Source organism: Miniopterus natalensis, chromosome 6 (genome assembly GCF_054644295.1).
Source record: "Miniopterus natalensis isolate mMinNat1 chromosome 6, mMinNat1.hap1, whole genome shotgun sequence".
Taxonomy (NCBI): domain Eukaryota; kingdom Metazoa; phylum Chordata; class Mammalia; order Chiroptera; family Miniopteridae; genus Miniopterus; species Miniopterus natalensis.
Window position 1 is genome coordinate 6,309,905 of NC_142086.1, and position 17,247 is coordinate 6,327,151.

The 17,247-nt window shown below is 38.5% G+C and overlaps 1 protein-coding gene across 2 annotated transcripts in view; it reads right to left on the reverse strand.

The window, feature by feature from the left end:
- Window positions 1-17,247, reverse strand: part of PLSCR4 (phospholipid scramblase 4) — a 36,260-nt gene that overhangs the window by 11,241 nt on the left and 7,772 nt on the right. The window contains exons 1-3 of one of the 2 annotated variants that reach the window (XM_087818069.1): window positions 9,722-9,797; window positions 8,933-8,964; window positions 7,707-7,817 (exon numbers count right to left, since the gene is read on the reverse strand). In XM_087818069.1, the coding sequence (XP_087674195.1) occupies window positions 7,707-7,817; window positions 8,933-8,939 (118 nt within the window). In that variant the 5' untranslated portion in view covers window positions 8,940-8,964; window positions 9,722-9,797. Of the gene's footprint in view, window positions 1-7,706; window positions 7,818-8,932; window positions 8,965-9,721; window positions 9,798-17,247 lie in introns of those variants that run through there. The other variant, XM_087818068.1, reaches the window with a different exon arrangement.

The following is a 17,247-nucleotide window of genomic DNA, read 5'->3' on the forward strand; positions in this document are numbered from 1 at the left end:
TATGTCATATTTTATGTATCCATTAGTCAGTTGATGGACATTTGGATTGTTTCTACTTTCTGGCTATTCTAAGAAACACTGCAGCGAACACTGGTGTAGCAGCTTAGGTGTAGATATATATTGGAGCTGGCAAATGATAACTCCATGTTTCGCTTTTTGAGGAATTGCCAAACTATTTTCCAAGTAGCTTCATCATTTCACACTCCCACCAGAAGTGTATGAAGGTTCTAATTTCTCCACATGAACACCAATATTGTCTTTCATTTTAGTTATTTTACTGAGTGTGAAGTGGTAACTTAGTGCGGTTTTGATTTGCATTTTTCTGATGACTAATGATGTTGAGCATCATTTCATGGACTTATTGGACATCTGTGTATCTTCTTTGGAGAAATGTCTATTCAAATACTTAGCCCACTTTAAAACGGGATCTTTTGTCTTTTTGTTGTAGCATTTTAAGTACTGTTTGCATATTTAGGATAAAAACCTCTTGCCAGATAGTTTACCAATATTATTCATTCTGTTGATGGTCTTTTCTCTTAGTATTAGTCTTTGACACATAAAAGTTTTTAATTTTTTTGAAATTCAATTTATCTATTTTTCTTTGGTTAATTGTGCTTTAGGTCTCATACCTCAGAAACTTGCTTAGTCCAAGGTTATGAATACTTATACCTGTATTTTATTCTAAAAGTTTTATAGTTATCATTCTTATATGTAGGTCTTTGACCCATTTTTAGTTTGTCGGGGGTTTTTTTGTATGCAGTATAATACAGGGGTTCAAATTCATTCTTTTTGTATTGACATTCAGTTATCTCAGTACTATTTGTTGAAAAGACTATTCTTTCCCCAAGGAATTGTTTTGGCACCTTTGTTGAAATCAATTGGTCACAGATGTTTGGGTTTGTTTCTAGACTTTCAATTCTATCCTGTTGGTCTACATGACAGTTGTTATGCCAGCACCACATGGTCTTGACTATGGTAGCTTTGTAGTAAATCTAGAAATTGGGAAGTGTGAGTCTTCCAAATTTGTCTTTTCCCCCCAAGATTGCTTGGGCTATCCTGAGTGGTTTGTATATCTGTATGTATTTGAAGATTAGCTTACCAATTTCTTCAAAAAAACCTACTGGGAAATTGTTAAGAATTGTGTTGAAACTGTAGATCAATTTGAGGAGTATTGCCAATTAAAAATATTTACTTTACCCAGCTCAGTGGATAAGTATCGACCTATGATCCAGGAGATCAAGGTTCGATTCCCAGTCAGGGCACATGCCTGGGTTGCAGGCTTGATCCCCAGTAGGGGGCGTGCAGGAGGCAGCCGATCAATGACTCTTTCATCACTGATGTTTCTCTCTCCCCCTCTCCCTTCTTCTCTTTGAAATCAGTAAAGATATATTTTAAAAAATAAAAATATTTACTTTACAAATTTATTACTATGGGCTATCTTTCCATTTGTCTTCTTTAATTTCAACAGTATTTTCAGTGTACAAATCTTACACTTCTATTACATTTATTCTATGTATTTTATTCTTTTTGATGTTATTATATGTAGAATTGCACTATTACTTTCTTTTGGCTTGTTCATTGCTCATGCATAGATATAACGGATTTTTGTCTTGTATCTTAGTACACTGGTGAACGCATTTATCAGTGCTATGTGCATTTCTTGGGATTTTCTGTATACAAGATCATCTCATCTGCAAAGAAAGATAGTTCACTTCTGTATTTCCAAAATCCGGATGACTTTTACTTCTTTTTCTTGCTTAATTACCCTGGCTAGAACCTCTAATACAATGTTGAATAGAAGCGGCATGAGAAGACATCCTCTATTGTTCTCAATTTTAGGGGGAACACGTTCTACTTTTATTAAGTATAGTGTCAGCTGTGGGATTTTTCATAGACGCCTTTTATCAGGTTGGGGAAGTTCCTTCTCATTTCTAGTTTGTTGAGTGTTTTTATTATGAAGGATGTTTCATTTGGTCAAATGCCTTTTCTGTATTCACTGATGTAATAATGTGGTTTTTGTCCTATACTCTATTAATATAGTATATACATCAACTAATTTTTTTAATTAAATTTATTGGGGTAACAAAAGTCGATAACGTTTTGTAAGTTTTAGGTGTACGACTTTATAGTACATCACCTGTATCTTCAATTGTCAGTTCATAGCCCAAAGACTAGTCTCCTTGCTTTCACCATATGTGACCCGTTACCCTCTTCATCTTCCCCCACCCACTTCCCTCCTTATAGCCACCAAAATTTTGTCTGTGTCTATGAGTTTATTTCGTTTGTTCATTTGTTTTTTGTTTTAGATCCCACATATGAATGAAATCATAGAGTTCTTGTCCTTTTATGTCTGCCTTATTTCACTTGTATCAATTAAATTTCAGATGACAGACCAACCTTTCACTCTTGGGATAAATCCCACTTGACCATGGTGTAAAGCCCTTGTTATATATTGCTGAATTTGGTTTGCCAGTATTTTATTGAGCATTTTTACATCTATATTTAAAAGGGAAATTAGTCTGTAGTTTTCATTTCTTGTGATGTCTTTGTCTGATTTTGCTAATAGGATAATACTCGCCTCAGAGAATAAGTGGGAAAGTATTCACTATTCTTTTTTTTTTTTAAAGAGTTTGCAAAGGATTGGTATTAAAATGTTTATTGAGCATTTGGTAGAATTCCCTAAGGAGGCCATCTGACCTTGGCTTTACTTAGTCAGAAATTTCAAATTACTAATTCAGTCTCTTTACTTGTTATATATTATCTATTTGGGTTTTCCATTTCCTCTTGAGTCTGTTTGAGTTGTTTGTGTCTTTCCAGAAATTTGTCTATTTCATCCAGGTTTTCTAATTTGTTGGCATACAGTTGTTCATAGTATTCCCTTACAGTAGTCTTTAATTTCTGTAAAGTTGTTAGCAATGTTCCCATTTTCATTCCTGATTTTAATAATTTGTGTATTATTTTCTTGGTCAGTTTGGCTTAAGTTTTTTCAATGTTGTTGCTCTCTTCAAAGAACCAATTTTTAATTCTGTTGACTTTATCTATTGCTTTTCTTTTCTCTATTTCATTTACTTTCAATCTAATCTTTAAGGTTTCCTCCTGTTTGTCTTGGGTTTGGTTTATTTCTAAGGTGAAAAGTTGGATTACTTATTTGAGATTTCTTATATTTTAATGTAGACGTTTATAGCTATAAATTTTCCTCTAGGTACTGTGTTAGCTGTACAACATAAGCTTTGGTATACTGTGTTTGTTTTTTCATCTCAAAGTGTTTTCTAATTTTTCTTGTGATTCTTTTGCCCCTTTGATTACTTAGGCGTGTGCTGTTTAATTTCCTCATATTTGTAATTTCCCAAATTTCCCTCTATTGCTATTGATTTCTAATTTTACTTAATTGTGGTAGAATATACTTTCAATGATTTCAGTTGTTTTAAATTTATTGAAGCTTGTTTCATGGCCTAACCAGGAGGTGTAGCCTGGAGAATGTCCTATGTGCACTTGAGAAAAATATGTATCTGCTGTTGTTTGGTAGAGTGCTGTATACATCCATGTTTGTTTTATAGTGCTGTTCATGGCTTTTACTTCCTTTCTGATCATCTGCTTAGTTATTCTACCCATTATTGTAAGTGAGGAATTATAGTCCCCAGTTATTATTTATTGAATTGTCTATTCTGCCCTCTAGTTCTTTCAGGTTTTGCCTCATGTTTTTTGGAGCTCTGTTTTTAAGTGTATTTAATTGTTACACACTCTTGATGGAGTGACATTTTCACTATTATAAAATGCCCTTTATGTTTAGTAACACTTTTTTTAATCCTTACCGAAGGATATATTTATTGATTTTAGAGAGAGAGGAAGGGAGAGAGATTCCCCCACCATCCCTTCCTCCCTGTGGTTTTTAACAACTCGAGAAATCCAAATCAGAGTTTCTAGTTAGTGGAAAGTACCATTCCCCCTCCATTTCAAGCCCAAGCCTCTCCCTTTTGAACTCTTTGTAACTTTTACTCTGAGTGTTTTACAACCATGTGAAAATGCTGGTAACATGACCTCCCTAGGACATCTGCCGGACTATCTCCTGGAAAGCAAACAAACTGCAACTTCTCAAAACAACCTCCGGAATCTGGAAAACTCCAACGCAATCCCCCAAGTCCTCTTCCCTACTTTTTTCAATTTGCCCCAGCTGTGTTTACTCCCTCATGCACTAATAAAAGAACCACCATAGAGATAAATGAAAAAAAAAGAACAACCCACCCTATCCTAGGTGCCTTGTGCCACCAAACAGCACCTAGCCCTTTCACCCTCGGCCCAGGGAAAGTATAATAATAAGCTCTCTTTTTGCATCTATCTCTTCTCTCAGTGTGAGTTCTTTCACAGCCTGTGCTGGCCAAACCCTAACAGTATGTGGGAGGTACCATTATTATCCTTAATTCACAGAGAAGGAAAACTGAGGTATAAGGAGGTTAAGTAACTTGTTAATAGCTAATACATGGCGGAGTCAGAATTAAAACTCAAGCATTCTGACTGCAGAGGCCGCATTGACTAAATTATGACAATGCTTCTCCCTAGATCAGAGGCGAGGAAGATGAACTCCCAAAATGGGATTCTGTGGAGGGCCTGGAACTATAGACTGAAAGAGCAGCTCTAGCTAGCAGCTATTTCATGTCCTTCAGTCCTTGGGTTCTGCACTCTCCCATTGCCCACAGAATACCACAGTGCAAGGAAAAAACAGCTTAGCTGGCAGAAAGATGGTCTCAGGACAGTACAGGGCGACCAGCATAGAGACAGAGCGTGATCTGCAGTCACCTAATGCTGGGAAAGCCAGCCACCACCAGGAAGGGACATGGCCCGAAAAGTACTTTCGAATGAGAAATAAAACAATCCCTATAAGGCAATTGGACAGAGGCTCAGGTTCCGCTAATTTGGGCATTAAAGGGAAGTGTAGCTTTTGAAGCTGATGAAGTCTGGGAGATTTTGGTTACTCATGAAAGTCATGAATTGTAAAACCATTTCTCTTAATACTGAGAGCAAGGCCATGGAACGAATCAACATTCCTTTATCGCGGAAACAGTCCTCAAGCCCATTTCAAGAACCAGGTGCTGTGCTTACTGCCAGAAACAGGAAGGTGCACAAAGACATGTCTGTCTTCAGGACATCCAGTTCTATGGAGAATTCACAAACTGATAAGAAAAAATGAGTGGCCATTATGAAGCGAGAGACTGCTGTAATCAGAGGCAGACGCTCAGTGTGACAAGATGACAGAGGAGGGGCAGCTGACCCAGGCACAGGAGGCACCGCAGAGGGAAGTGCTGACACTCAGCCCTCACCAGCGACTCCACCGGGGGAAAGGTTCCACAGGGGGAAAAGACGCAGACAAGGGGAGGCTCAGTACTGCGGAGGGGGATGGCCACAAATGGAGGGAGACTCAGCAGGTGAGGTAGAAAGGAAGGTGGGGAAGGAGTGAAACTTACAAAAGATCTGTACTCTGCACAAAGAACTTGAACTTTATGCCAACAAAATGGAAAGTGGAGTGAACAGTTTTACATTTAGAAGCTTTATGAACGAGGTTCGCTTAGGCAGGGGCTGCCTGCAGCAGTCCAGATGGAAGGCGGTGAAGTTTGATTGTGATGAAAGGAGCAAAAAGTGCAGAAATAATGACCAACATTTAAGAACAGTATTGTCTTAGTAACAGATAGGATGCCAGGAACGATTCTCGAGGTTCTGCCTTGGGTCCCTGTAGGGGACAGAGTAGAGAAAGAATAGAGGCTATGTGTTCAGGAACAAGGTACCAGAATTGGATTGAGAAGCACCAAGTTTGATATCCACGAAAAATGAATATGTTCTGAGCATGGTGACTACAGTTAATAATCCTGTACCATATACTTGAAATTTGCTGAGAGTAGATCTGAAGTATTCTTAGCATTAAAAAGTTAAAAGGTAACTATGTGGGGGGAAAAAAGAAGTCTGTTATGGAGCATTTTCCCGCCAATACTAGTGTGAGAAATACTGCCTTGTGGGGTTTGTGTTTTCTTATTTTGAATACTATTATCCTTTTTTATTTCAAGAAATTATGTCATTTTCTCTGTATAGACTACATATAACAAAGGTTTATTAAGTATTCTTTTAAATATATTTTGGACAAAATCATTTTGGGGAAGAATACATACCCAGTACTATAATGCAAATGGAAATTGTATAACTGAATTTAAAGAAATTAATTAAAGCCAAATATTTCAAGTATAATATTTCAAGTTCCTTAATGTGAATCTGTCACCATAAGAAAGTACATAGTTCAGCCACTAGGTGGCGGTCACAGAAAATTTTTGTTACTATTTCATAACAAAATTCATTAGTTGTATGCTCTGCATCATCGTATTTTTCCACTTATCTAGTCATTTAATTTGAAGAATGTCTCCTACACTCTTCTTAATTTTTTTTATATATTGAGGAATAAACGCTTTCTCAGATGACCAGAATATGACTGAAAACCAGTGTTTATGTCTTAGAAATAGTGGAACTTCTGTTCTAATAGAATCTAGGTACCTGGATAGAGTGACTGGTAAAAATAAGACAGATTTTGTAGATTGTGTTGATAGTCACTGAAATAAAATATAATGAAATGATCAGATACACTAAGATTATAATTTTGGATTGTCAAAATCTTCGATTTAGCTGGGCCAAGCCAGTTATGGGGGTTATACTGGATCAGAGCCACACAATATGCATGCACATGAGGGAAAGGGGAAAAATAAGCCCTGCTGTTTCCAGAAAACACTGCAGGGCAAAGGCTACCTGAGCTCCATGGATCATACATTTAGGGATAAAACAATACACATCTCTGGCATCTCCTGTGGATATCAGGGTTTCTTCTGCCCTTTCACAGCCTAACTCAATGATTCCACCTCTAAATGTACATAAATATATGTTTGAAGAAATACTGCTACAACCTTATCTCTCATTTTCTAAATCATTAAAATGTATTTGAATACAATCCAGATGAAAACTATTTCCTTAGAAGTATATTTTTAATTTTAAAGATTTTATTCCTTGCAAAATCACTTTCTAAAAAGACTGTACCTCAGATTTGCATTAGCAGTATGTGTATCCATTTTCCTCAGTCACCACCAGCGAGCACTGAGACTGGAACACCTGCAGAACTACGAGCTCCTGAATGAGCAGGCAGGGCCTCTCACCTCCATGTCCCTTGCCGTTTGTGCCCTGCATGCTTCAGACCAGACCTTCATGACCTATGCTTTCGGATACATTGCTCTTTCAGCCACCCATGGTCCCTGCCCCCTCCCTTTTGTTTGAGAACCTATTGTGCCAGCACAAAATGATCTCCTCAGTCAGGGATCCCCTCAGATCTCTGGTAGTCAGTTACTGTCACCTGCGCCCCTACAACGTTCTCCTCACATTTCCATAACCGAGCGAAAAGAGTGGCATCGATGTTTGCACCGCTTCCTTCCCCAGTAGCCTACACAGCCTATGAAGGTAAGAGTATGTTCTTGATTGACACCTAGTAAAGCACTTGGCAGCCTGTAGGTACTTAATATTTATTGAACTACTCAATTAATTTATTTTATTTTTTCCATCACCATTTATCCTCTCTATGCCTCCTTTCATCTCTACTCACCCCCCTAATTATTTTTAAAAGCAATCTTAACTATTACTATCATTGTCTGGAGAGAGGAAAGAGCCTTTCTGAATATGTAACGTACCTTGCACAAAATGGGAATTGTAGTCAGGAGGGGCATCAGGCCTTGGATCGGGTGACTTTAATTCCTTTTCCATTTCATCTGCCTGTTGCTCAGGGGCTGTGGGGCCTAAACCTTAGGGGAGAGACAGGAGACATGATTTATAACAGAATTGATAATATAACAGAATGCATTCATTTTTTTCTTGTTGGCATGGACCAATTCATATAACCAATATAAAATACACTTATATTTCATATAAAAACATAACTCATATGTTCAATAGACATCAACCTATTAATATATTCGATGAATTTCCAGGCTGAAGATGGATTTAAAAAGAAAATATTAAACCACCGTGCTATGATCAAAGCAACGAGCTTTCATGCTACTAGCTGGTGGATGCTGATTCCTACCTACATAAATTCCTTTCACAGTGTCAAAAATCCTTTTTACTAATATGTACAGCTGGATATACAGTAAATCAGATTTTTCCTGAATTCACTTTGGAAAATGGCTGTTTAAATAAATTCAAAACGTAACACAATATTTGGTAAATTCAAAACAGAGCATGATGAATACTAAGCGGTTTAAAAGCCGGCGGTGCCACACACAGGTCAATGAGAGGCGGCTTAGTCTACATCTCCAGGGACTCACACTTCCACCCTATTCTTCCCAAAAGACCTAAGTCACTGTAATTGCTTCAAGGCAGTACTGAAGCCACTTTTCATGTTAAAACCTGTCCTCTTGTTGAAATCAGAGAACCTTCTCCTTGGACTCACTATGAACCTCTTAACTAATAGACTTTTATCTAAAAACACACACACACACACACATCCCGTAAACGCGGTGTTTCTCTCCTTACGTTACCCTTATGGCGCTTGAAAATGCAGGCGCTGCTTTTGAGCCCCCCTCTGTGAAGGCGGCTGCCACCCAGGCTTTTATTACTACTACCTCTCTTTGCAGACTTACTTTCCTACCTTTATTTTTCCTTTACCCAAATTTCTCCACACACTTTAGAGGTCTTTTAGTACATATGTGCCAATATAATTCCCTTTTAATCCTTTTTGTCAAAGATAGAAAAAAAATGTTCACATGTATAAATGCGTCTATATACATGAACATACCCTCTCCAAATACTAAATAATAAAAAACTTCAAAATGAAATAAACTCCTATTTTTAAGGAAAGCAATCACACAATTCACATTTGAAAACAAATCATATTAAAACTTTATTCACAAACACTTACCTGACATTTAATCCAATTAATTCCAATTAATCCTGAAAAATAAAAATATTACATATATTATAAAAAGTTACTATTACTTAGTGATACATGTAACTAGTTCTATGAATCTTTTAGCCTCCAGTTACCTTCCACTCATTCCTTCGTTAATTCAACAAATATTTACTGAGTACCACCTACTATGTACCAGGCACTATTATAGATGTTGAACATATAGCAGTAAACCAGATGGACATGCTGCTGGACACTATATTCTAGTGGAATCAGATTTAAAAACATAACAAATGTTTGAAATTAAACTTAGTACAGTTATGAAGAAAGTGAAAAGTTTAAGGAAAACATGAAGGGAGGGTAACCCTCTCTCTTAAACTATTTGAACTATGGAGACACTACACCAAAAACGTGGGAAGAGTTCCAGAAAGAGAAGTAGGGACAAAGGGCCTGGTGTGGCACTGAGCTTGGAATACTCAAGGGAGAGAAAGAAGTCAGGTGTGGCCGGGACACAGCGAATAAAAACCCGAGGAAACAAAAGGAGACAGAGGTCCGGTCATTCTTAAAGGCCGCGGCAAAATGTTTGGAATCTGTTGCAGTTGCAGTGGAATGATCAGATCTGACCCATGCGTTGTCTTTTTTAGTTTTCCCATCACCTTCCATCTCCTCCATGCCCTCCTCCACCTCGAGTGCTCCACACAGCAGTCACCACGCCTGTCCAGGTCCCTGAGTTCTGTTTTCTTCTTCTGCTCAACCCCCCAACCCCCTCCTCCCGCCCCGAGCTCCCTGCCTGCTCTCTACCTGCGTCTGTCTCTATTTTGCGCCGTAGCGCAGTTCGTTCATTAGATCCCACAGATGAGGGAGATCCCGTGGTACTTGTCTCTCTCCGACGGCTTGTTTCACTTGGCATGTCGTGTCCAGGCCCCTCCATGCTGTCCCAAAGGGTAAGAGATCCTTCCCTTTTACAGCAGAGTTGCATTCCACGGTGTGACTGTCCCCCAGCTGTTTTATCCACCCATCTACTGATGGGCACTTGGGCTGTTTCCAGATCACGGCGATTGTGAATAACGCTGCTACGAGCACAGGGGTACATACTTTCTTTTAAATTAGTGTTTCAAGTTTCTTTGGATAAATTCCCAGAAGAGGAACCACTGGATCATAGGGCAGTTCCATTTTTAATTTATTTTTTGAGGTAACCCCATACTGCTTTCCACAGTGGCTGCACCCGTCTGCATTCCCACCAGCACTGCAAAGAGGGTTCCCCTCTCTCCGCACCCTCGCCAACACTTGTTGGCCTATCCACAGTCATTCTGACAGGTGTCAGGAGATACCTCACTGTGCTTTTAACTTTAATCTCTCTGAGGACTACTGACGTTGAACCACCTTTCATAGGTCTACTGGCCACCTGTACGTCTTCTGGAGATATGCCTATTCATGTCTTCTGGCCCCAATTTAACAGAATTCTTTCAGTGTTTGTGTGTGTGTGTGCGCGTGTCTTGAGTTTTATAAATTCTTTATAAATTTTCAGTATTAACCCCTAATCATATGTATCATTGGCAAATAAGTTCTATTCAGGGGGTTGTCTTTTCTTCTTGTTGATGGTTTCCTTTGCTGTGCAAAAACTCTTTAGTTTGATGTAGTTCCATTTGTCTAATTTTTCTTTTATTTGCCTTGCCCGAGGAGATATATCAGAAAAAATATTACTACAAGAAATGTCCGCAACTTTACTGCCTATGTTTTCTTCAAGGATTTTTACGGTACTGAGTCTAAAATTTAAGACCTTTAATCCATTTTGAGTTTATACTTGTATGTGATGTAAGAAGGTGGTCTAATTTCTTTCTTTAAAAAAAATACCTTTACTGATTTGAGAGATAAAGAAGGGAGAGGGAGAGAGAGAGATAGAAACATCAATGATGAGACAGTCGTTATTGATCGGCTGCCTCCTGCACGCCCTCAACTGGGGATCGAGCCCACAATCCTGGGCATGTGCCCTGAGAATCAAACTGCAATCTCCTGGACCCTAGTTTGATGCTCAACTTCTGGGCCACGCCCAGCTGGGCTAATTTCATTTTTTTAGCACATCTCTCTCCAGTTTTCCCAACACCATTTATTGAAGACTACCTTTAGTCCATCCTATGTTTTTACCTCCTTTGTTAAATTTAATTAACTATAAAGGCATGGACTTATTTCTGGGCTTTCTATTCTTTTCCATTGTTCTGTATGTCTGTGGGGTTTTTTTTGTTTTTTTGTTTCTGAGAGTGGAAGGGAGAGCAAGAGAGATAGAAACATCAATAATGAAAGAGATGCACCGATTGGCTCCCTCTTGCACACCCTCTACTGGGGATAGAGCCCAGAACCTGGACATGTGCCCTGACTGGGAATCCAACCGCGACCTCCTGGTTCATGGGTGACACTCAACAATTGAGCCACACCAGCCAGGCTCTATGTCTGTTTTTATGCCAGTACCACGCTGTTTTGATTACTATGGCCTTGTAATATAATTTGGTATCAGGTAGGGTGATTCCTCCAACTTTGTTGTTCTTTCTCAAGACTGCTGTTGCTATTTGGGGTCTTTTGTGGTTCCATACAAATTTTTGAAACATTTGTCCTAAGTTCTGTGAAATACGCCACTGGTATCTTAATAGGAATTGCATTTAATCTGTAGACAGCTCTGGGTCATCTGGACATTTTAATGCTATTAATTCTTCCTATCCACCAACATGGAACATGGTATATGCTTCCACTTATTTGTGTCTTCCTCAAATTCTTCTGTGTCTCACAGTCTTCTGAGTACAGGTCTTTTACATCCTTGGTTAAATTTATTCCAGATATTTTATTCTTGTTGAAGCAATTGTGAAAAGGATTTTTTTTAGTTTTCCTTTCTGATAGTTCATTATTGGTGTATAAAAATGCAATGAATTTCTGGATATTTATTTTGTATCCTGATTGCCAACTGAATTCATTTATCAGTTCTAGTAGTTTTTTAGTGGAATCTTTAGGGTTCTCTATATACAGTATCATGTCATCTGCAAATGATGACAGTTTTACTTCTTCCATTCCAATTTTGGATGCCTTTTATTTCTACTTCTTGTCTGACTTCTATGGCTAAAACTTCCACCACTCTGTTCAATAAGAGTGGTGACAGTGGACACCTGTCTTCCCTGATCTTAGGGAAACACTTTTAGTTACTGCCCAAGGAGTAAGACATTGGCTGTGGGTCTCTCACACATCCTTTATTACGTTGAGATACGTCCCCTCTATTCCCACTGCTGAGAGTTACCATAAATGGGTGCTAGATTTTATCAAATGCTTTTTCTGCATCTATTGATATAATCATGCTATTTTCATCCTTCCGTTTATGCGATGTATCACATTTATTGATTTGCAGCTATTGTACCAACCTTGCTTCCCCAGAATAAAGTCCACTTGATTGGTATATGATCTTTTTAATGTATTGCTAGATCTGGATTGCTAATGTTTTGTTGAGGATTTTACTATCTATGTTTGTCAGGGATACTGGCCTATAATTCTCTTTCTCTGTAGTGTCCTTATCTGGTTTTGGAATTAGGATAATGCACACCTCATAAGATGAGCTTGGGAGTTTTCCTTCTTCTTGAATTTTTTTGAATAGTTTGAGAAGGACAGGTGTGAGTTTTTCTTTCAGTTTGGTAAAATTTACCTGTGATGCCATCAGGTCCAGGACTTTTTGTTTGTTGGTAGTTTTTGATTACTACTTCAATTTCATTAGTTATAATCAGTCTTATCAGATTTCTGATTCTCTGAGTCTTCCTGATTCAGTTTTGGAAGACTGGATGTTTCTAGGAATTTATTTCTTCCAGATTGTCCAATTTGTTGGCATAGAGTTTTTCATAATATTTTCTGTCAATCCCTTGTATTTCTGTGGAGTCAGTTGTTAATTCTCCTGTTTCATTTCTTTTATTTATTTAGGTCCTCTCTCAATTTTTTTTTTTTTAATATATCTTTATTGATTTCAAAGAGAGGAAAGGAGAGGGAGAGAGATAGAAACATCAATGATGAGAGAGTCATTGATCGAGTCCGCAACCGGGCATGTGCCCTGACCAGGAATCGAACCCCGATCACCTGGATTCTAGGTCGACGCTCAACCACTGAGCCATGCCCGGCCGGGCTCAATTTTTTTTCTTGATGAATCTGGTTAAAGGTTTGTCAATCCTGTTTATCTTTTCCAATAACCATCTCTTGGTTTCATTGATCTTTTGCACTTTTTTTTTAGATGCCATCCCACTTATTTGTGCTCTGATCTTTATTATTTCCCGCCTTCTACTCATGTTGAGCTTTGTTTTTCTTTCTCTAGTTGCTTTAAGTATAAAGTTAGACTGTTTGAGATTTTTCTTGTTTCTTGAGGTAGAACTGTAATGCTATGAATTTCCCTCTTAGTACTGCTTTCACTGTGTCCCATAGATTTGGGGCTGTTCTCATTTTCATTTATTTCAAGGAATCTTTTGATTTCTTCCTTGATCTCATTGTTAACCCATTCATTTTTTAGTGAAATGTTACTTAGCCTCCAAGTCTTTATGTTTTTCAGTTTTTATCTTATGATTGATTTCTAGTTTCATACTATTATGGTCAGTGAAGATACTTGATATGATTTCAATATTCTTAAATTTATTGAGACTTGTTTTGTCCAAACATGTGGCCTATCCTAGAAAATGTTCCATGTGCACTTTAAAAGAATGTATAGTCTGTTGTTTTGGGGTGAAATGCTCTGAAGACATCAACTAAATCCATTTGATCCAGTGTGTCATTTTAGGCCACTCATTTGTGAAAATGTCTTGATGTTGATTACATTTCAGTTTACATAATTTTAATGGCTGCACCACAACTTATAAAACTGGCTGCTTAGTGATGAAAATTTAAATAGTTTCTGAATGTATACTATTATACAAACAATGCTGAATTAAACTAATATATTTCTTTGGGTGCCTGTGTACTAAATTCTTGGGACCAGAAATGCTGGATCAAAGTTTTATGCATTTTTATTTTGACATGTTGTCTAACTGTACTACGAAATATTTAAATCAATTCACATACTAGAGAAATGTGTTACATTACTAATGTGACGTTTTTTCCAGTCTTTTCTCACTAATCTGAAATGTAAATACATTTTAGTTTTATTTTCCATATTTTAAATGAAAAAAAGGGAACTTTTATTATGTGTTTAAGTCATTTGTCCACCCAAGCTTCACCCCCATATTTGAAATCTGCCCCACCAGGCCCTGGAAACCAGGCAGGACTCGAGCCCAGGAGGCAGGGCTGTCACAGAAAGGAGCATGATTTTAGTCTAGGTAGACTCTGCTCCCTTGGCAGTAGAGGTAAATTCCCAAAGATAATTTATTCTTCAGAAATCTTCAGACTCTCAACTTCTGCTCACTTCTAAGTTACGCCAGAGGAATGACAGTGTGAGAGATCCCCTTGGTCTCTCCCCTTGAAGTTTCAATAATTTAAAAAGTTGTAATTCAATGCACAAACATACCTGAGAGATCCATGCACTGAAACATCTAAAGGTGGACAAGTGGGAATGACCTTGAGGTGAGAATGGAGAAACACTGAGATAGCCACGATGCAGCCCTGCAGCCAGGGGCTCAAGGTGGGGCTGAGTCCAGTGAGGGGAGGAATCATGTTGTGGCTGGCAATCTCGAGTCAGGAAGAACACAGAAATTAAGTGAGCATTCTTGCAGAAGTGAGCACAAGCTATGGCTGAGCCCAGTGACCTAGGCTGGAACACAGCACAGAGGTGTGGCCATGATTATCTGGCGGTGGGCACTGCAGACAGAGAAACAAAGCCACAAAGCCTGGCTACCCCTTAACCTCCCAGATCTCATCTCCCTTCACCCCCGGTGTTGTGTTGGAATAGCACAAAATCTGCAAACCTGAGAACTGGTGCTATAGAATCACTTTTACACTGAGCAAAGGGCAGTTCTGTGACTGCTCCCAGGGGAGTGGCACAGGGGGACTTAAGGGAGGGCTTCGATTGCAATACGGGACGGGGATACAAAGTAACTTAGAAGGTGGCCAGGTTACCCTAACCTACCCCACCACCACACATTGTGGCTACAATGATGGCAGCATCTTGCTGCAAGGGACAGCACTGGGATTTCACAGATATGGAGCTCCATCACCCACTGTGTTCCCCTGCAGGGTTGCTCCCCAGGGACTGAGGCGACCAGGTCACAGAAGAGACATTCATCTTCCCATTTTACACTACCCCACGGAGATCAAAAAAGTCAGAGAAAAGCAACAGAACTAAAAACCTTATGATTCAGCACCACATACTAAAATAATAGAATTCTTCATGTCAATCTACTAGAGAAATGCCACTCATACACAGATGCCTAGACAGAGGAGCCCATAAAATACCATAAATAACCAAGGTAGTTTGGCAGCTCACAGAAAAAAATTAAAAATCTCCAGTAAACAAACTTAAAGATATGGAAATATATTATTTAAATGGCAGAGAATTCAAGACTGCGGTCCTGGAAAAATTCAGCGAGATGCGAGAAAATATAGATAGGCAGTTTAATGAGCTCAGAAAACAAATCAACAAACAAAGTGAGTACTTTATCAAAGAGACTGAAACTTTAAAAAACAATCAAACTGAATTTATGGAAATGAATAACTTAATTAAAAAGATCGAGAATAAACTAGCAAGCGTAAGAATAGAGTGAATCATATGGAGGAAAGGATATTAGTTATATAGAAACTAGAAATCTAGAAATGACACAGAGGAAAGAAGAGAAACTTGAGCAATAAAAAAATTGAGAGAACTCTATGAGAAATATCTGACTTTATCAGAAAAAGCGATATAAGAATAATAGGCATACCAGAAGAAGAAGAGGGAAAGAAGGGAACAAAATGCCTATTAAAGTAGTTGATGAGAACATCCCAAAACTATGGAAAGAGCTATAGCCTCAGATCCAAGAAGCAAATAGAACACCTAACTACTTCAATCCAAAAAGGCCTTCTCGCCTGGCCGGCATGGCTCAGCAGTTGAGCAGAGACCTATGATCCAATAGATCTTGCTTTGATTCCATCAGGGCACATGCCCAGGTTGCGGGCTCCATCCTAGTAGGGGGGCATGCAGGAGGCAGCTGATCAATGACTCTCATAATTGATGTTTCTCTCTCTCTTTCCCTCTCCCTTCTTCTCTCTAAAATCAATAAAGACATTTATAGCCAAACAAAACACAAAAACCAAAAAGGCCTTCTCTAATATACATTGTATAAAAACTGTCAAAAATTAATGACAAAGAGGAAGAGATTAACCAAAGAACTTATATGCATATATACATAACCCATGGCCTCAGACAACAGTGCAGTAGATCTGGGGTGGGGGGACAGGTGCAGGGTGGAGGGGGGTCAATGGGGAAAAAAGGGGCGACATCTGCAATACTTGCAAAAATAAAGATAATTTTTTTTAAAAAATATATATATATTTTTATTGACTTTAGAGAGAGGAAAGGAGGAGAGAGAGAGAAACATCAATAATGAGAGAGTCATTGATCGGCTGCCTAGCCTGCAACCCAGGCCATGTGCCCCGACTGGGAATCGAACCCTGATCGCCTGGATCCCAGGTCAACGCTCAACTGCTGAGCCACGCCCGGCCAGGCAAAGATAAATTTTAATAAAATTAATGACAGAGAAAGAATTCTCAAAGCAGCCAGGGAAGAGAAAGCTGCCTATAAAGGAAAGCCCATTAGATTATCACCAGACTTCTCAGCACAACCTCTACAAGCTAGAAGAGAGTAGAACCAAATATTCAAACTATAGAGGGAAATTACCAGCCAAGAATAAAATATCCAGCAAAGTTATCCTTTAGATATGAAGGGGAAATAAAGACTTTTTCAGATACACAAAAGCTGAAGGAATTTGTCACCAGAAGACCTCCAATGCAAGAAATACTCCAGGGGGCTATTTTACCCGAAACAAAGAACAAAAGGTCACAAAACTGCGAGTAAGATCGCCAACAAACTTACAGCATAAACAAGGACAATTTGTGAACAACAAAAACATAAAAGGGGGGGTAAAAGTCAGAATTTGAAAAGAAGGATGGAGAGCAGACGCATTCAAAATAAAAAGGACTATAGCATATACGAAACTTTCTTTTTCATAAACCCAATGGTTAACACACACACACACACACACACACACACACGCACAGCAACCCCAAAATTGAGACACGTAATTTAAAAACAGGAGAAACAGAGAAAAGAGGTATGGAATACAACCAAACAGAAGCAACAGACAGAAAAACAAAAGATAAAATGGCTATAGGAAATCCTCATAATCAAT